The sequence below is a fragment of the Euleptes europaea genome, chromosome 6, assembly GCF_029931775.1.
Source record: "Euleptes europaea isolate rEulEur1 chromosome 6, rEulEur1.hap1, whole genome shotgun sequence".
NCBI lineage: Eukaryota > Metazoa > Chordata > Lepidosauria > Squamata > Sphaerodactylidae > Euleptes > Euleptes europaea.
The window spans coordinates 57,861,092-57,882,636 of NC_079317.1; the positions used below are offsets into that span (position 1 = coordinate 57,861,092).

The 21,545-nt window shown below is 38.7% G+C and overlaps 1 protein-coding gene across 16 annotated transcripts in view; it reads right to left on the reverse strand.

Moving 5' to 3' along the window:
* The window catches only part of GPHN (gephyrin), a 321,466-nt gene that overhangs the window by 60,577 nt on the left and 239,344 nt on the right, over positions 1-21,545 (reverse strand). For 8 of the 16 annotated variants that reach the window (XM_056850804.1, XM_056850798.1, XM_056850801.1 and 5 more), the window contains 2 exons: positions 19,062-19,118; positions 8,800-8,841 (listed from right to left, as the gene is read on the reverse strand). The exons of 5 other annotated variants lie outside the window; for them this stretch is intronic. In XM_056850804.1, coding sequence (XP_056706782.1) covers positions 8,800-8,841; positions 19,062-19,118 — 99 coding nt within the window. The remainder of the gene's footprint in view (positions 1-8,799; positions 8,842-19,061; positions 19,119-21,545) is intronic. 3 more of the 16 variants (XM_056850799.1, XM_056850808.1, XM_056850809.1) reach the window with 1 other exon arrangement.

Consider the following 21,545-nt stretch of genomic DNA (forward strand, 5'->3'; position numbering starts at 1 on the left):
CAACATCATGTGTTCAAATGAATTAAATGAATAAATACATAAGTATAACCCTCAGTTTCTCTATGGGCACAGAGAATAAAGGGCATTTTACTTATGTAAAACCTGTGGAATTAAGGAGAAAACAAACCCCCTTTTACCCCTTTCAGACTCATGTGAAAATCAGCAAGAAAATTAGACAAGACTGACACAAAAGCTTTGAGAATGAAAAGGAATCCTTATTCAGGACTTTAAATGCTTTGCAATGGTTATATTTGGTAAAGGGAGGGGAGAGACGGTTATGTAAAGTTTGACTTAAAAATATGTACAAAGGATGCCAAGATAAGAACTCTTCAATCCTAGACAGATACATGAAACTCTTTTCTCACTAGAATAATTTTCCCCATAGGGTTGGAAGAAATCCAACGGATCACTTACTCCTGCCTCCTGTCCTGAATGGAAGATAACCAGCCCTAAAGCATCTTTGACATAGGCAGGCATGGAATTTTATCCACTATTCACTAGAAATATGTAAATACCTAATTTAGGATGGAATTCAAGGAAAATAAGAAACAAAATATGTCCAAATTGGTTGTAATTTAGGGGGGATCCAGCATTTGAGACTTAATTTGTCCTTTCAATGAGAATAACAATCCCCAATGTGAGCTGTTCTCCTCTAAAGATGACTTCCCTACAAACAAGGCAGGAAACAGGAATAGGAAAGCAAATCTTAAGTAATGTACCACTTGGTCCCTCTGTATTTGGAAGAAAACAATTACATGGCAGACTTTGAACAAATACAGGTGACAGCTTACTAAGTGGAAAATTTTGGGAAGACTTACCACTTGGTAAAGATTAAAAAAAATCAACATGTACAAAAATTTGTGGCAGAAAAAATGTACACATGAATTGTACAATAATACAGATGGCTGAATAACTGGTAATCTGTATTCATCTATAGCAGGGGTGTCAAACCCGGATCCGGCCCCCAGAGGGCTTTTCTCCGGCCCTCGGAGCCAAGGCAGCCAGCCCCCACTCCCCTCACCCTTTCTTGGGTTTCCAGGGCCGCTCCGGCCCGAGCGCATCCAGCCGCCTTGCCCCGTCCCTTCCCCATCGTCTTCCTTCCTTGCTCTCGCTCTCCTTCTCGCTCTCACTCTCTCTTTCTGGGCTTCCCGGGGCCATAACAGCCCGGGAGCCCAGCAGGCACCCTGTTAAACAGAACTTCTGCCTGAAATGTTGAAGAGTAACACAGAACTTTGCCTCCTGACATTTTGTGATTGACATATTGTTGCATCTATCACCCAGTGTCACAATTCCAAAGGTGCCTGCAGGCTCAAAAATGTTGGGGACCCCTGCCACAGTTCTTCTCTAACCAGCTTAGTCATACCTCCACAACTTCTGAACTACAGAACCACATCTTAATCGGTGAAGCAAGGGCAGATAGACTGTATTTTGACAGGGCCACAAGTTCTGAAGGCATGAATTAAATATTGCTTTATCAGCAAGAACTAGAGTTAAGTATAGACAATGTTATTTGTACCTGTACTATTCTGTTGGCAACTATAAATAAACTGATACCTTTGATATGCATTGAGCTGTCCCAGGTTTTCTTGCTTTTGATATTATTGGCTTGGATCTAGACCTGTCCTACCTAGCAGCAGGGAGATTTCTGCCAATTTCCATCCTTCTGCAGCCACCATGACACCTTCTATGCAGTTCCCAAGAGTACCCTGACACTCAGGACCCACTTTTCAAGGGGCTGCAGCCGGACGTGGGAGGTGGAAAAAAACTGGTCATGGTTCATCAGATACAAATTCACGATGTTCCCATCAAATAGAATAGGGTGATATTTTAAAAAGAACCAAGTTTTATTATTCAGTTCGTAAAGCAATGCATGTTCTGGTATTCCTTTCCTTATGAAAAACTGTGCCAATTCTTAGCTACATTACAGGTTTCTTATAACAAACTTTCCTTCATTATACTAGAGACAAGAGTCAAAGGAGCATCTTATTCAGTTACTTTCTTATCTAATTTAAATAGACAAAATTATTGAAATTGATAAATATTTCACTGCTGCTGTACCTTCCCCAAGTATACTGAAAGGCTTCCTTCATTATTGTCTTTCAGCATTCTGACAACCATAGCACATACAGAAGCTAGAGACAAATGAGAAGAGATACAGAAAGAGAAGGGTGAAGGCAACAAAGGATTTAAAAAAACGTGCCACTGAAAAACCATCTACAAGGAATTTCATGAATAAGCACACTTTGGCCCATCCAATCACATACCAATTATAGGTGGCACTGTATTAAATGCAAAAGCGAAGTCCAAGTAAATGTATACATGAGCACAGCCAAAGTGATCTAACAATATATTAATGGAATATGTTTTTTGCTTGGCTAGATTGAATGCTAACCCTTCTATGGTAATGCAGGGCAGAATTCTGAATATACCATACTCAGACAGGATCTGCCCTTGCTCTTCTGGCTCTATTGACACATTAGCCCATGCCCTTTTGGAATGCCGCTTTTACGAGGAACTTCGATCGCACTATATTTCCCCCCTTTTAATATACAAATCCAATGCCTCTGTGACTGACATAATGCCTTTTGTACTAAGCGACAGGGACCCCAAGGCTACATTGTCAGTGGCAAGATTTGTTTCAGTCCTTATATCCCTCCAACACTAGATATATGCTGCTCAAGATCAATTGATCAAGGAGCTTCTAAGGGATAAAAGGAAAGGAAAGGAATGGAATATGTATTTTAAATAAATAAATAAATAAATAAATGTATTTATAACAAGAGGAGCTATTTTCCATTGTATGTTTAATAAGGTACATTTCAGAAGCGTTCTTAACAAGAATTATGAATTCAAATATGTACCAAAATAGGCAACCGTTATCACAAAGTTCTACCATAAGAAAAAAATGTACAGTGAAGATAGTGCATAATAATATAGCCCATAGGACATTCTGCTAGGAAATATTTGCTGGAGAATCAAAACTTTAACATTACAGTATTATGCTGGCTTGGAGGAATAATGGAAGAATTACTATGCTATGTACTACTATTAATGCTTAGAGATGTGAAAAAGATTAAGAAAATGTTAGTCTGGTTAGTCTGAGGGAGATTTGAACAATCAATCCATAAAGATGCCTCCTGACATTTTGTGGTTGGCTCCACAATCAATGGATTAAAGACCTTAGAACTCTATCAGTATTTGAACGCGTGGCATATAATGGCAACTGCGTTATGAACTTATTTTTAGATATTTGGAAACAGTTGATAGAAATGCAAGTGTAGGGCTGCCACCACTGTTGTTATATTTTTGTCTTTACTTTATGGCCATCTTTTTTAAAAAAAAAAATCTTATTTAGTTGCTGGATTTTAAGTCCCTCCCATGTTCATTTTTTCTGCTTTTTTGGGAAAAAATAAATTAAAAAAGATGCTGCATCACAATTAGGCTGCAGGTATTCAGAAACAACCCAGTTTCTTGTGGTGATGGGCTGGGGGCAGACATCTGATTCCTGCAAATTATCTTGCAAATTGTGTAAGGACCACAGAAATAAGTCACTGACTTAACTATGTAACTCTCCCTCCAGGAGACTTATCTGTTCTGTTCGGTTGCCATCTACCACCAGGGAGAAAAGACTTTTTCATTTTGTTTGTTTTTCCTCAATTATCTCTTCTTCTTGATGTATGTTTTGTTGTTTTTATGTTTTATATGTATTTTAGCTCTGGTTTAAATTGTTTTAACTAATTAAATTGTTTTAACTAACTGGTTTAATTGTTTTAACTAACATGTGCACCTGCCATCAAGAGTCTGGGTCAGTCTCATTGTCCTTTATTGGCATAAAAAGAGTCTGGATGTGATCCTTGACGCCTCCTTATCTATGGAGGCTTAGGTCACAGTTGTGGTCAGGGCGGCATTTTTCCATCTCCGCTGGGCCCGGCAGCTGGTGCCTCACCTCTCCTGCCTAGATCTAGCCATGGTTATCCATGAGACGGTCACCTGTAGGCTAGACTACTGTAATTCGCTCTATGTAGGGCTGCCCTTGAGACTGACTCGAAGGCTCCAGCTGGTACAGAATGCGGTGGCGAGGCTCCTTACTGGGGCCTCGCTCCAAGATCATATACAGCCAGTGCTCTGACAACTGCACTGGCTCCAGCTGGAGTATTGGATCAGGTTCAAGGTGCTGGTATTGACCGTTAAAGCCTTACATGGTCTGGGACCCTTGTATCTTTGGGACCGCCTCTCCTGGTATACCCCCCCATAGGACATTGCGTTCAGCTGATAACAACCTGTCGGTTTCCCTGGCCCTAGGATCATGCAGCTGTCTGGGAGCTCTGTGTTGAGAATGACTAAGATTTTGAATGCTTGCTGCTTCACACTGAAGTTTGGCTATCAAAAGACAATTGTGTCAGATGCTCTTATGATCTATATGTCTGACTACGTACAGTTTTTCCTTTCACCAAGATTGTAAATTCCAAGATTACATAGTCACAACTACCCAGGGTGCCTACTACTGCTCCAGTATCTTTCCAGGGCCAGAGGTCAGACAGACTGGCCTATAGTTTCCTGGGTCATCCCTCCTCCTTTTTCTGAAGATTGGGATAACATTCATCTTCTCCAGTCTTGTGGCACATTTCCCATCCTCCAAGAAGTCTTGAAGGTGATGGACAAAGACTCTGCGAGCTCCTGTTAAATTGTTTATTAGATGTCACCTCATCCTTTTAATTGTACTGACTTACGTAAACTGCAGAGTCTGCGAGATAGGTGGACTATAAATAATACGAAATAAATAAATTTATTAAATGGGTAAGTTCAGATTGGAGCTTTCTAATTAGCTTTGCTAATGCCTTCTAAATGGGGGTGGTAGTCTTCATATACATTGCAATAAAAATGTCTCTGCTGCAACACCAGTAGGAATGCATGTATCCGGACTTACTGCTTTTTTTCTGACAATATACCACGTCTTTGAAAAAAATGTTATAACTATAATCTTGGCAGATTTCTTAATTTCTTTGGATAAAACGAACTGAAATTATAGAAGTATTGATACATATATGTAGAAAATATCCTATTAAATAAAATAAATGCCCTTATTTTCCTAAATCCAAACTTTTTCTATATAGTTCTGGTTTTCTGCAATTTAAACTCTGTAGTATTTTTTTTAGAAATCACGTTCCAAGCAGCTTTAACAGCATTGAAAATGTGTGATCTATTTGGATTACAGAACAGTTCCAAAACTCTGAGTCTATCTATAAGGATTAACTATAAATAGCATATAAGTGACTTTCTAAAATGCAAGAAAAAGAAGATGAAGGAAGAGGGAAACATAGCTAGTTTCCCAAGAAATAGAATTCAGCAGAGTAAGCAAAAGACGAAACACCAGATTTCTGGAGAGAACACACTAAAATCCAACCAATAACATGAGCCCTGCAGAATAAATCTGTATAAGAATTAACAGAAACGGAGGTCTTTATTCCAATAAAGGACTGTTTTGTCAGTCCTTTATAAATATGTGTCTTACTTTGCTTCAAAATATTTGATTTTTCTTCTCTAAGTGCCAGTTCTCTTTCAAAACACAGAACCAATTAAAATGAAGTAGAGGTTTGAAATTTGAAAAGGTAAACATGACTCTTTTGGTTATTCAGATTATTATTATCCAGGATGTATTTCATGTCATACACATACTAGTGTTTCTGAGCCTTAAAACATTATGTTTAAGCATTGCTTAAACTTTATCTGAACAGTTGTATAAACTGTTCTGCCATCTAGTCCAGCATTCGGTTTCCAGCAGCATGCCTCTGGGTGCTCCAAAGCACCCAGGTTATATATACAATGGTTATAGCCTTCCCCTGGTTGTTTGTCCCCTGGCATCAGTTACACAGGAGTGTACTACACCTTATATCAATTAAAGGAATAATTATCAGGCTGTCAGAGCATTCCTATGTAAGTTAAAAATAAACCTGTATAAAAGACCCATTTATAAACATGACAAAAATTATAGTTTCACTTTCTTCTGATCACATTTGATACTGGCTAAAGGCAGAAACATCAAATGCAAAATGAATAATCAGAGCTGAAAAGGCTCAAGACTGGTTTAAGGAACTTCAAGAGAAAATCATAAGGCACCCAAAATGTACTGGATGGTCCCATTAATCCCAATCACTGTCAAGCCTGTATAGCTTCTTATACTGAACTGGCTGGAGGACAACCAAGGATGATAAACCTTTGGCCTAATTAATGAACAAAGCAAAAGAAGCCCAGCTGTGTGTCAGGAAAACAGTTCAAATCTTCTCTTAGAAAATCCTCTCATCTCCTAATGGTGGACCAAACTACACTTTGGAAATAATGATACCAGTGACTCGGGTGTTTAATTTGGGGAGAGAACATATGCCCTCTGGAAAATAAAACCTAGAAGGGCATTTTATTGCTTACTGAAAGTCTAGAAAGCAGTGAATCAATGTATTCTTCTAACCATCTTACATTAACTTAGTGTTAAAACAATACAGTCATACAGGTATTTAATAATTAGGAATATCAAATTTGTCATTTTATTCTTAGGCGCTCCAGAGTTTCAGTGACTGGTCCTCCCATGTCCATGCTCAGTTCTGCCCCAAATCCCAGAAGTAGTTCATGTTAGATATGCTGACACTTTGTTAACGCACAGCACAGCTACAGATTGTTATGTGGGAATCTAAAGACTTCCAAAGTTGTACCGGGACTATTGAGTTGTAGTGACTTCACAACTCTGTTTTTAGTGAATTTAGCAACGGGGGTGGGGTGGGGGAAAAACTCTGTTTGCAGCTTCTCCCTTTCCCTAAGTATTGCAGTCAACAATGTCTGCAGTGGAGAGGCCATCCAATCTGTATCACAAATTATAGTTCTTTATTTGCTCCCACTGACTTCCAGGAGAAAAAAGCAAATCAGTCACAATGGTGGGTACTAAGCTTTCATTTTTAATCGTGACAGGAACAAACCACCTCCTCCCAGAATACACACAAGAAATGCTATCTACCTTAAAACACAGAAAGCTGCGGTTTGGTTATTATCAGGAGCTAGGCAGAACGTGCATATTAGTCCCATTCATCAATCACTCCACTGGATGCCCATCAGTTACCAGGCTCAATTCAAGGTATTGGCTATCACATACAAAGCCCTTCATGACCTTGTTCCATCATATCAGCAGGGCCACCTCTCTCCCTAAGTACCACCATTACAGCTTTGCTCATCTGAGCAGTGGCTTCTCTGCAGGAGCCACCCTGCCAATGGGCAAAATCAACAATTGCCTGTACACATGCTTTATAGTTGTGGCCCACATCTAATGGAATGGTCTGCCTGTTGGAATTAAAAAGGCTCCCACTTTTCTGGCTTTCCTCAAACTATGCAAAACTGAATTATTCAGGAGGTCTTTTTGTTACACAGATAATAGGGCTGTACTGTAATGAAATGGTTCAGAAAGATGCTTTGGCAAAGGGATAGGGTCTGTGGACTATACTACTGCATTTTATCTATTGCTATAAGTAGGTTCTTACTATGTAATTTCTGCATCATTTAACCTGTTATGTTTAAATGCTTATGCTTTGTTTCAGCTGTTTCAGATTTCTACTTGTTTTCAGATTTCTGCAATCCAAACCCTATTCCACAGCTTATTGACTGTCCCATCCTGCTTATTGTATTTGATTTACACTATGTAATCTGCTCTGAATCTCAGTGAGAAAGGCAGACTATAAACAATGTAAATAAATAAATATGAGACCTGAACTGGACACACAGCTACTGTGCTACTTCTACTGCAACGTTTCTCACCAATCTTGGTCCCATTAAACTCTCCTGCATCTTACATAGTTATTTGGCAGTCTGATGCTCTCAGATCACTGGTGTGCAGGCTACTTCCACAAAAAGCATGAATATGTAAACATGAGCACAGCGCAGGTCGCATGGGATGCAATGTGTGCTGTAGTGCATTGCACAGTGCTGTGCACTGCCCAGCAGAACACTTGGCTGAGAATGGGAAGGGAACAATAACTCTACATGCATAGAGCTGTATGCAGAAAGACTCTGCATGCACAGGAAGAGGCAGAATATAGCAATTGCATTTTGATGTTTGAACAAAGGATGCATGACAAATCTGCACAGGGTACATTTTACACCTAATGCATCTTCAGTCCTTTCTGATACCTACGACTTCAATTCTGTTTCACAGAGGTTATGAGAAGAATATGACCTATGATTTTGAGTTCTTGGTATTCCATTTAAAATAATAAGATTTGACGAGAAAGCATTATGTTGAATGAAAAAGTGATTCTGCCACCATTCCTGAAATCTCTGGGTACACTGTAGTGAATATATTATTTAATGGTTAAATGTAAAAGTGTAAAAGTGCTTCTATACCAAAGGAATTCACAAAAGGGTAGTAACTTGGATACATTGTTAAAATGGCTAACCTATCACCAGAGTTCAAGATATACTAAACGAGATTCTGGGTAAAATGGTTGTTTAAAAACTGCATTGCATTTTGAATTTCTAAGTATTATCTAACCAGCTTTGTAATACATAAATAATTCCAAGGTGCCTCCTTTAAAATCTATAGTGCTAAGGAATAATTGCTTGATTGGTCTTTACACTGGGGGAGCTATGGTGGTATTAAACCATGCTGGACATGGTTGCAAGATAAGCATGCAGAATCAATCCAACAAACTGATTTTCCCTCACTTGTGCACAGTGCAAGACCAAATAAAATTAAACAAAATAAATAAATAAAAGGGTGATGAGTGAAAGTTTTGACGGTGACAGAACACGTGCAAAATATACCTCAGAAACACTATAGGTAGATGAACACGAAGGGAGCCGAGCCTGGTTGTGCAGTGGGAAAAAGAAAACACTGTTAAAAAGGAAATGGTGGCACAGTAAGGGCTTTAGAAGGTTTTCTGTTTAGGTGATTCCAGAACTGAAGTATTAGCAGGGGTTTCATTTAATTCCCAAGACCAGATTCTTTCAGATGCAATTATTATATATGTTAGGCTGTTTAAGGTGGAAGCTTTATGCAAGTATTTTTAGACTATAGTTACATCAGTAATTCTAAATGACGACTGAGTTTTAAGTCTTCTAGAGAGGTAAGGTTTTGATGAGTGTGAGCCTAATGGGAAATGTAGAATAATGGGTTTTCAAACACAGTACTGAATTTCATAAGTATAGGTCTGAAAACTGTTTTGAGCTTCATTTAAAATAAAAAAGCATCCTCTTGGGTAGCTGATTATTTTGATGTTTTCAGATTCAGCAAAAAATGAGGAGAAAATTAGAAAGTTGTATGTGAAAATCGTTTTACCACTGCTTCACATTCTACACCATGATTGTAAATATGTTTATGCAAGTCTCCCAGAATTCTATGGATTGTACTTCCTACTAAAAATGTTTAGGACTACAGCTTTTCATATCCATGCACTAGACATAACACTGGAATATAGCAAGAGTTGGCTGACTTCGAACTCTCTTTCTGTAAGAATCCCCATCGTACATCAATATATTCAAATGTATATTGCAAGAGTGAATACTCACGATTTGTTAATATTTGAGGCACAACTAATTTGTGTTCAATTACTCTGAGTATGAGGTCTTACTTAATGACAGAAGGTGAGGCCGCTGCTGCAGTCTAAGTTCAGTATTGTTTGTGTGTGTAAGACAAGCAAGCAGCAGCAAAGAGATCCACTGGAAAGCAGGCAGTTTATGGCTTACTGGCAGATAGTATTTTGGGATTACTCAACATAATTTTGTGAGTCAGGAGATGTAGCCGTTTAGGGGTGCTAACTCCAGGTTGGGAAATTCCTGGAGATTTGGGAGTGGAGACTTAGAAGGGCAGAGTTAGGGGAGGGAACTCAGCAGGGATGTGATGTCATAGTCTACACTCTGAAGCTGCCATTTTCTTTAGGGGAACTGATCTCAGTAGTCTGGAAATCACTTATAATTCCAGCAGAACCCCAGGCACCACCTGGAGGCTGGCAACCCTAGTTCAGGTCTACCAAACACAGAATTCTTTTGATTAGTTCCTTTAATAATGTATTGACTAGGCACAGAGGATTTTTAACCATTTCTGACAAGGCAATAGTATTCGGTCTCATTTATTCATAAATATATTTGAGGAAATCATGTTAAATACAAACATATTTTATAAATCTTCTCGCTACATAGCCTCTAATGAAAGGATTAATATCTTATTTGTCTTGTCCAATTATCCCCTGGTATCATCATTTTTACCTAAACATTATGTGAGAAAACTATACCTGCTGACGTTCAGCACTGGAAACTTCCATTTGCCACTTTTCATGCTACTTTTAATTTGCTTGAAGGCAACACTGCAACATTCTAAACTAGTTTTCATATTAGAACATAAGAAAGGCCCATCAAGTCCAGCAGTCTGTTCACACAGTGGCCAACCAGGTGCCTTTAGGAAGCCACAAACAAGACAACTGCAGCAGCACCATCCTGCCTGTGTTCCACCACACCCAAAATAATAGGCATGCTCCTCTGATACTAGAGACTAGGTATGCAGCATGACTAGTATCCATTCTAACTAATAGCCATGAATACCCCTCTCCTCCATGAATATGTCCACTCCCCTCTTAAAGCCCTCCAAGCTGGCAGCCATCACCACATCCTGGGGCAGGGAGTTCCACAATTTAACTATGTGTTGTGTGAAAAAATATTTCCTTTTATCTGTTTTGAATCTCTCGCTCTCCAGGTTTAGCAGATGACCCCGTGTTCTAGTATTATGGGAGAGGGAGAAAAACTTCTCCCTGGCAACTCCCTCCAAACCATGCATAATTTTACAGACCTCTATCAAATCTCCCCTTAGCAGCCTTCTTTTCAAGCTAAACAGCCCTAAGCGTCCTAACCGCTCCCCATAGGACAGTTGCTCTAGTCCCTTAATCATTTTGGTTGCTCTTTTCTGCACCTTCTCAAGCTCTGTAATATCCTTTTTTAGGTGTGGAGACCAGAACTGTACACAGTATTCCAAGAGTGGTCTCACCATAGATTTGTACAAGGGCGGTATGATATCAGCAGTTTTATTCTCTATTCCTCGTCTAATTATGGCCAGCATGGAATTTGCCTTTTTTACAGCAGCCGCACACTGGGTTGACATCTTCATTGAGCTATCCACTACCACCCCAAGATCCCTTTCTTGGTCTGTCGCTGCCAGCACAGATCCCATCAGTGTATATGTGAAGTTGGGATTTTTTGCCCCAATATGCGTCACTTTACACTTGCTCACATTGAATCTCATTTGCCATTTTAATGACCATTCTTCCAGTACGCAGAGATCCTTTTGGAGCTCTTCACAGTCCGATTTTGTTTTAAACACCCTAAATAATTTGGTGTCATCTGCAAACTTGGCTACTTCACTGTTTAACCCCAACTCCAGGTCATTGATGAACAGGTTGAAAAGCACTGGTCCCAACACAGATCCCTGAGGCACCCCACTGCTCACATCCCGCCATTGGGAGAACTGACCATTGATTCCTACTCTCTGCTTCCTATTTTTCAGCCAGCTCTCAATCCACAAGAGTACTTGTCCTCTTATCCCATGACTATGAAGTTTGCTTAGCAGTTTTTGGTGGGGGACTTTGTCAAATAGATATTCAGAAGAGGGAATTAATTGTTTAATCAAAGTACTTGACGTTCCTTTTACTGTTATTGATTAAAAATCCATATGAAAGATAACAGTTCACAGCTTAAGCTTTCTCCATCAATAAATAAATAGTCAGAAAGCTAGAGTTATGGAGTTACATGGAACAACAGCAGGTCAATCCAAAAATTAAACCAGAGCAAGTTTATGCACATGAAGTGAAGAGGCTATGCAAACAGTTGGTGCCTCAGTTCTTAATCACTTATACTGATTTGCATGGGTGAAATTAACTGTGGGGCACAGTTGAGTGAGGTAAAATCTGCCCCCTCTTACAGAAAGTAGGGTCACCAGAGGCAAGTTAAGCTCCCACTCCAATGATGTCTCCAGTTTGTCTTCCTTAATTTCCTTCCATTAAGTGTAAACCTGAATGTATTCCTACGGAATGAAGTAAAACATAAAAACTGCCCACCACTCCTGACACAGAGCCAGGGTTTCTGCAGTGTAAGTCCTCCCTCCCCCACAATACAAATAGCACCTATAAAAGTGGCAGGTTTTTCCACCAGTTTCCTATTATCTGTTGTGGGCCATATTTAGTTTTTAGGCTGCCTGTTGGCAATATATAGCTTCCACTGAAGCACTGAAGACATCCTTGATATGAACTCAGTGTCCTCTATTTACCAAGAGGAACTGAACTAAGTAGTCAATAAAATAATGTGTTGACCATTGTGCCGCACCCGGCACTTCGGGCAGAGAGCTCCAGTTGGCCTCTCTGAAAGGGGAAGCTGTAAGGGAAACGGAGCTGGAGCAGGAAGAGAGGGGAAAACCGCTGGGGAAATCAGATGGAGTGGAAGACAAGGGATTGCGAGACAAAGGAAGGATAGGCAATAGGATAGAAGAAACACAGGCAAGAAGGGATGGAGGAAAACAGAGGGTTAAGCAGGAGGAGGAGATAGTTCAGGAAGGTGTGATGAAACAACACCTGAAGGGAGGAAAGATGGGGAAGCATGTTAATTGGTGGGTGGGGCAGGTTCTAGAGGGAAAAGGTTAAGAGGAGTTTAGGTTTGCTGGCCGAGGAGGAGACGGGCGTAGGAGACGACCACAAAGGATGTGTGGTTAATCTCCAAAGAAGCCACGAGTGACGAAGTGAGACAAGTGGTCTCTATAACTCGGAAGTCTGAGGCGAAGCAAACTGGGAAGAGGAGATCACTATTCGGACTAACGGAGGACGGGGAAAAAGGTTAGAGAGAGCAGAGAGGGAGAAAGAGGGAGTGGACACCACGGAACAGTCCCAGGGACAACAGGTGAGCCCTGACAACCATGAACTATGAACAAGCCTATTCTGCAAATTTCTGACATTTTATGGAATGTTAAAAAGTAAAGATCAGCTTGGTTTTCAGTGCCACTGGAAACATGTATACCGTTTTTTAACATGATTTTAAGTGATGAGAATGCTTTCCTGAATAATTTCTCGCACGTTTTCTGGACAGCAACAGATGCTTTGCAGCCAATCTAAGTCTATGGACTAAAATGGCTTGTGTGAAATATTCAAATCTGCTATGAGAAAGTTAGAGATTTTAAAATTTAGGAGATGAACTTCTCAATGCCCACATTAACACTTTTGTCCACATTAGAGATACTGGACTTGAAATGCTCTCTATTGTTTCAAGTAATTATGCAAAAACAAGTATTGTAATTATTATCAAACCTTTTAAATGTATACAATACTGGGTGTATAAGGAACACCAATGATCAAAGAAAACCCCCAATCCAGAGGAACGTCTTTTAATGCAATTTGGAATACTAAAAATTAGATTTGTCAGCCCTTTTAGTTATTTCCTATAGTTGGTAAATGTTTTTGAAACTGAAGACTTCAAAATATTAACAGATTTTCAGCTAACCATCATTTCCTTTTGCGTTCCAGTGGGCCCAATAATTAATGTAACAGGTGCGGTTTCTGAAATCATGTAAAGGTTCCACCTTAAACAGGCACAGAATTGTGCAATTGGGTTTAGTCTGCCATTCAGCTGAGGGAGGCATTAGCCAAAGGTTAACACAATACTCTTAAAATGTATCTTGATTACTCCACTGTATTAAATTGGGTTCCTGAGTTAAATCCTTTTCCAAAATCAATGGGAGATATGAAAAATTAACTTAAAATGACATAAACTATTCCTTTATTGTTCATGTGCATCACAGATTCTTTTGTGATATTTATAGGTCCTTGGTGCCTCCTTATTCTATAAAATAACCACCCACAGGAACACTATTGCAGTGTGGATAAAGACACGTTTAAATGTCTTAATATCCAACTGTCTCTTTAAAATGAGTAACGGTTAACATAACCATAAAACTTCTTTTGTATTGTGATATCTAAGACAAGTTTATTGAAATATCTTGGATCAGAACAAGATGTCCATGAACTCTAGATCAGTAGTCACATTTTTTGTGTGTTCATTATTATTGAGAAAATGTATTTGGGAATATGGAAGTAAAAATTTACCACCCACTTTCTTCAAAGAAGGAATGAATTCAAAATGGGTGAAAAAGCATACACACATCCCTGTCAAGTTGTGCAGAGCAATAGAGAATACTTAGGAACATTTGGTGAAGAAATTATGCCAAAGATTTCTTGTTAATTAGATAAACTGATGGATGCTGCCAGTCTATCTGTATTTTCTTTTTGACTCATTGTTTCTGAGAAAGAAATACGACTTTAATTTTGTGAAGAATTTGGTCACCATCTGACCATATTAAGCTAACTGAGTGGGCTCAGGGGATTCAAATAACTTTCTTAGTATGGCTACAGTCAGCCATTTACCCCAGGGCCTCTTACTAAATGAACATGTAAACACATATCATCCACAGAATCCATGTGACAAAGGGAATTTTACACATCGTTGCATCCCAACACTTGTGCCCTAAAGCAAGATAATGGTAACATGCTCCTCACTGAGTGGCTAGATTAAAGAGGTTATATGTGCCATCTAGTAAGCATCCATGGTTTAAATGGCCCTCTATAGCCTCTGTTTGACTTGCTATTTCGCATACTCTTTGGGGAACAATGAAGCAGCACAATTTTCTTATATGAGACCCTGGGTAGGACTTCTGTATTCACAATTTACAAATTCAGTGACTAGTCACACAAATAGCCAATAGGTTTGATCCAAATCTTAATTTTGTACAGTTTTCCAAGGTTTGAATAATCCAAAGGCTGAGGTTTCTGTATGTACCATTTTAATTCAAGTCTGAATGTCAAATATAATGATTTATTAACTCTATTTGATCCTCTGTGATTCAAACCCACAAGGCTAATAAACAATGTGCAGCAGACATGGGTACTGCTAAGGATTTAGGGAATAGCTAAGGAGCATCTATGATGGTTATGTGTAAGCAGCAACATATAGTAACATTTCTTCTCTGACATTTTTCTCTGACAGTTCCTCTGAACTAAATGAGATACTGGAAGATCCAGCATGGTGTAGTGGTTAAAGTGTTGGACAAGGATCTGGCGAAACCCAGGTCCAAAAGCCCACTATGCCATGAAAGCTTGCTGGATGACCTGGGGCCAGTCACATATTCTCAGCCTAACTTATCTCATAGGGTTGTTGTGAGGATAAAACAGAGGTGAGGAGAATGATGTGAACCACTAGGGGTTCCCATTGGGGAGAAAGGCAGGATATAACTAAATAACTGTGCAATCCTGAGTGGGGGGGGGGTGCTTCCGTGGCAGCCAGAGGCAATGGAGCTGTGCTGCCTCCAGAGCAGTTTGCTGCCAGTGCAACAAGTAAAAAAAGGTAAATAAAAGATTTTTTTAAAGCCCCGTGAAACTCCCCATAGAGTTCCACAGGGCTGCGCCATGAATTTTGCAGGCATATCTTGCTGCCTGCAAAATGATACATATTAAGCCTGAAAGGGGTTAGGAACCTGCCTAAAGGCAGCTCCAACTCTGGGCACGACTCCGGAACGCCCCCAGGATACTAGTGCAGGGAGACACGCCAGGGAAATGTCAGTGAGAGGCTACAGTGGCGTCCGAGAGCCACACTACAGCCACGGTCCAGGGGGGCCAGCGTAAGTTGCCCTATGCTGGCATCCGTGCCAGTTTGCATGGCACAAGTGGCACAAATGCCAGAGTAGGGATCACACTGGCTCCTATGGGCATTCACCCCTTTAGGAATGGACTGCCCATGAACAAATAAATTAAAAACCCATGAATGTATCTACACAGCAAGTTTTATTGCTAAAAGAGCAACTTCAGGATCCCCTGGTTTGGACTGAGGCTATAGCACTGGGTGAGGGGAGTTCAACCCATCTGTATTGTTTTGCCAAATGTTCTCAGAGATGCTATTTGTTGTTGGGCAAAACATATGGATTGCTTTAGCAGGGAAAATAGAAGTTCTGGAGTGCTATTTCAAATTGGGAAAATAACAAAAATGAGAGATATTAATCCTTTAGCTCCATCTAGAACTGCAGTCCCTGGAAGCTGCAATTTCATCTAATCTATTTTATTTTTAGACTAATGGCCACAATATGTATTACAGGTAGTTATGAGTTGTTTCCCTTAATAGTTGTTTTAAAATTATCATTACTAAATAGTGACTTTGGAGGTTGCCTTTGAGAGTGGAAGAGGAACAGGCAGGAGGAGCTGTTTAAATCTCCACTTTGGTCATTTGTCCATTCCAAATCTTATGCCCCAAGCGCCTTTCCCACACACAAAGAAAGGGATAGAGGGAGGCTGCTTTTCAGTCAACAACAACAACAATAATAATAATGGGGAAACAGCATCTAACATGTAGTTTGGCCATCAGGAGTGGCTTATATGTACATTTCTATGTTGTAAATATACAACATTAGTGCAATGCTAGGAATTATATAAACACAGAATCTAAGAGAAGGAGAGAGGTAAAAAAGGCAAAGATAAATATGAAACAAATCTAACTAGGGACACTTGATATGACAGAGCGTGTCTTTAGAATAAATCCTCTAGCCATTAGTTTAACATGTATCAATTAAGAAATGATTTCTATTGTAGTACTGATTTTGGAAAGGATTTTTAGGTCAAGTGAGAACCTACTGCCAAAATTTAGTCTATACTAACGCAGGAAAATATTTTAAAATAAAACCTGTGAAATTCTGATAATTTTTCATGTTTATTAGATTGAAACCCCAGCTAGAAAGCGAAACATAAGAGGGGAAAAGAGAGAAAGAAAAAAAGATGGGGATGAGAGGACAAACCAATCAGATTTGGTGTTACCAGCCAGCAGAAGTTTTTTAAAAAAATAAATCACCGAGTGAAATCGTACATTTACTCGGAGAGAGCATCCTTTGACATTTCCGTCTAGGTGATCTCTGAGCTCCTCCAGCTTTCGATGGAGCTACATGTAAACATCAGAAAATGAATTGAAAAAGCAACCTGTTCTCTTTCATGTTCTCTATTTCCTTTTAAAAAAATTAAGCTCAAAGTGTAACACATTTCTCACTGCCTTTGCCACACATCCAACATTTTTCTTACAACACAAATAAATGTATTCTGAAAAGTAAAACCACCTATTCGAGTAAATTAGCAATTATTTTGGCATGTAAACATGAGTAAATATAGTTTAATAATAATTTGCCTTAACCAACCTTCCTAATTTTCAAATATTATTTGTAAGAAGCGGAGTGCTGAACATAGTCTAGAAAGTTTCTGTGGGTATTATAAAAACAGAAAAAAAAGATAAGGTCTTCATGGAATTTCGGAATGCTCATATTTCAGTCTGATGCTTAAATAGATATTGATAGCAAAAAAATCTAATATTTAGTAGACAGAAATAAGAGGTCTGTCCAAAGTATCAATATTTTTGAAAATAATTCTTTTAAATTACAATCAGATTTAAAACATACTTTGTTACATTGAGTGGACTGACTTTATAGTTCAAAATGCTGCATTTATTAAAAATATAACACATTTATGTGGTAAAGAACACATTTTAAAGTAATTATAGGTACAAATATATTCAATAGCTGGAGTTAAATTTTCTGGAAAGTGTAGTGAAATTGTTATAATGTATATTGAAACAACTGTGTCTATGAATGCATACAGTATTTTCCTTAGCTACATGACAACTATAACTTCTTTGAACAAAGCAAAGGAAAAATAAATTAAGCCTCACAGAAGAACAGTGAGGAATGCTGTAGATGTCTTTACGTATCATTGGCTTAAAAACAGGTGCAACTTTCTTCTTTTTTATTATGAAATCAGTTGTATGGGTTTGAATATTAAATATGAGCATAATTAACTTTTTCCTTCCCCCAGTTTATGCTCAGTGCAACAATATCTTCACACAGAGCAGCTTAGAGAGAAGTTAAGAGAAAAGAGGATGGCTTGTCCTGTAATAAAGCTGAAATACACGCACACGTACAAAAAACAAAATAAATTATTATTTTTTTAATTGAGAAGGCAGGATTGGCAGGGAGAGTGCAGAAGAAATCAAAATTGGTGTCTCATGTGGTACATAAAAGAACTGAAGTGAAATAGTGCAAAGATTAAAAAGAGACCACTACTGCTGCTAAGTATTAACTGGGGGTAGCTGTACTATGTGCTTTCATCTTTTTGATAAATTTAGGTTTTTCAGATATGCCTAGCAAATGCCTGACATCTGACAACAGATGTAGGAACGGGGATAGATTAAAGTCTTCTCTTATGCTATGAGATACTATAGATGGTCATTAGTTTAGAAAACTGCAGGAATTCTGTTATGACAATAGACATATGAGCAGTTCTTTAAATTAACAAGGAGGTAAGGGGACTAATATTTAATATGAATAGTGCTCTTACAAGAACCTCTACCACTCATTTCATCTATTTTCCAACTGTGTATACTAAATAAATGTAGTTAATTCATTTATATACTGATCATTTTTGAAGAATGAACTATGAAAACTAACAAAAAAACTCACAATTTAATTATCCTTGAAATAAGAAAGCAGCAAGTTGGAACACTGTGTCACCCACAAACCACTTAAACCAGAGTATTTGTTTTTAAAGCAAATTAAGCAATTTAAGTAAATGAAATGAAGAAATATTTAGTAGATCTAAATTGGTTTAAGAGGGTGGTGAGTTATGCCCTAGACCTCTTCCCTACGCTGCATGGCTATAACGTGCAGTCACTGCTGTCTAGTGTTTACTACTTCCGAATTACAGGCACATTAATAAAGCTGTGACTATTTAAAAATGGTAACATTCAGAGCTAGTTTCTTGGCAACTTGCCTTCAGCTAGTTGCTTTATGGTGGCTCTTGTGTAGCACAGAAACAAACAAAATGTGATCCAACAGTGATAAAAAAACTGAAATAAAAACAATGAAATGGTGAGAAATGTAAAAGCCCCACCCTCTGTCTTCCCTCCCCCCTCCCTCCAAATGAAAAGTGTAGGCTATAGAAGAAAACTTGCAAAATAAAAGTTAGAAACATATTTACTTTGAGGGATCCAACTCTACTAGCAACTCCTTTGCTTTCATCCGGGCGTCTAATTTGCTACAATGGGGGAAGATGGGTAAAAAAGACAGAAGAATAAAGGAAAAAAGTGAACTTAAAAAAATTTCCACAGTCAGTTAGCAGTGCATGCAAGACATCAGTTTGACTTTCTGACACACTTCTAGGGAACAAGGACACAGACTCTTGTTTCTGGATCACATTATGACTCTTTCACTGAATAGTCCTTTAATTATACTACAGATTTGACACTGAAAAGTGTGCATGCTATATTCATTAATCATACTTTTAAGAGTACGTATGCTACAATATATTGTGACAGTCTGGATTAGTTCATGAAGAATGAATTATTAACAAAAAGATAGGACAAATGTCTGTGTCTTTTAACCTGGCAAGTGACATAAATTTGTGCTATGAGCTACCGTTAAAGTGTTACCCACACAATTAGAGACACGGGTGCTGCAAATGGAAGTCAGACCTGTCAAAGGTAATCACAGATAACCAAAAGAATTACACACAACTACCCCATGTTTTTTAAAAAATCAGGATATGAGCCACTGTTCTTATTTCCCAATTAAATAACTTTGCTGCCCAACCAGAAAATTTTAATGCCATACCAACAATAACTAAGCAATAGGCAAAATACACCTTAGTTCTGTTTTCTATATTAGCTGCATGGTTCTTTTCCTTGCATTGTGTAGAGGAATGAAGAAACTACCGCTTAGTAAGCTTTCACATTGCTAGGAAAAGGTTTAAAACTGTATAAAAAAAATTCTATACTATTGTACAGGTGCTCTATTTTTATAACTTTAATTTTGATGAAAAATATTAACAAACTATCATGCTACTAAGGCCAAATATTTGTATGTATATGATGTGCCATGAATCTAGGTGAAACATTTTAGACCTATGGAAAGAATAGGAAAGGTTCCCACTTAAATGGGCTGGATCACAAATGGTAATACCGGAAGGACATAACGGCTGTTCATTTTAAACAAATTTAAACGATTTACATTTGCAGAAGACTCAACTGATCAACAGGATAATCAGACCAGTAGCTGTTTTGCTTGCTGACAGTAAAAAGCAGTTAATTCAGATGCTAAAGTTTTATTCTTTACAAGTATCAAGTAATTCAACAGTGTGTGTCATGGATTTCTTCAGTAACATTAAGCAAGTTGCTTAATTATTCTGTGCCTTAATTCCTCATTTATAAAATACAATTGTTAAACAAATGTTCTGACTAAAAATTAGTGGAATGTGGAAAGTGTAAGCACAGAAGGTAGGAGAGAAAATGAGAAACACAGAAGTGAAAAGACAAACAGGAGTCTTGTGACACCATAAAGACTAACAAATTTTTATTCAGACAGTTTGCTGGTAAAGAACCCTAGACAGAAAAATTAAATTGGCAAAACGATAGAAGAGACAAAAGTAGTAGTTTACATAATACAGAAGATATCACAATGCAGAGCTCTACATAATAATAAGGAATGAAAAGAAAATTTAAAAGAAAACAGAACCACAAGAAAAGAATGAGCATGAGTGGAAGTTTAAACAGTTAGAAATATATTTCTTAGAATCATAGAGTTGGAAGGGACCACCAGGGCCATCAAGTCCAACCCCCTGCACAATGCAGGAAATTCACAACTACCTTCCCCCTCCACACCCCCAGTGACCAGAAGATGGCCAAGATGCCCTCCCTCTCATCATCTGCCTAAGGTCACAGAATCAGCATTGCTGACAGATGGCCATCTAACCTCTTCTTAAAAACCTCCAGGGAAGGAGAGCTTACCACTTCCCGAGGAAGCCTGTTCCACTGAGGAACTGCTCTCACTGTTAGAAAATTCTTCCTAATGTCTAGACGGAAACTCTTTTGATTTAATTTCAACCCGTTGGTTCTGGTCCGACCTTCTTGAGCAACAGAAAACAACTCGGCACCCTCCTCTATATGACAGCCCTTCAAGTACTTGAACATGGTTATCATATCCCCTCTCAGTCTTCTCCTCTTCAGGCTAAACATACCAAGCTCTTTCAACCTTTCCTCATAGGACTTGGTTTCCAGACCCTTCACCATCTTTGTTGCCCTTCTCTGGACACGTTCCAGCTTGTCTACATCTTTCTTAAATTGTGGTGCTCAAAACTGAACACAGTACACTAGTTGAGGTCTAACCAGAGCAGAGTAAAGCGATACCATCACTTTGCGTGATCTGGACACTATACTTCTGTTGATGCAGCCCAAGAAGTATAGTGTCCAAATCACAAAGTGATGGTATCGCTTTACTTCACCCCAGGCTAGAAATTCTTCAACCAGGCTAGAAATACATTGTGTCTTAATTTATCAAGATAAAGCATGCAACTCTACTGTAACTACATTAAAAACGACAAGTGGAGGGTCCCCTACTATTTTGTCTTTCCCTTTATTAAACTCCCCCACAGCCTCTCCCCTTTCCTTCTCTCCTTCCCACCCCCCAG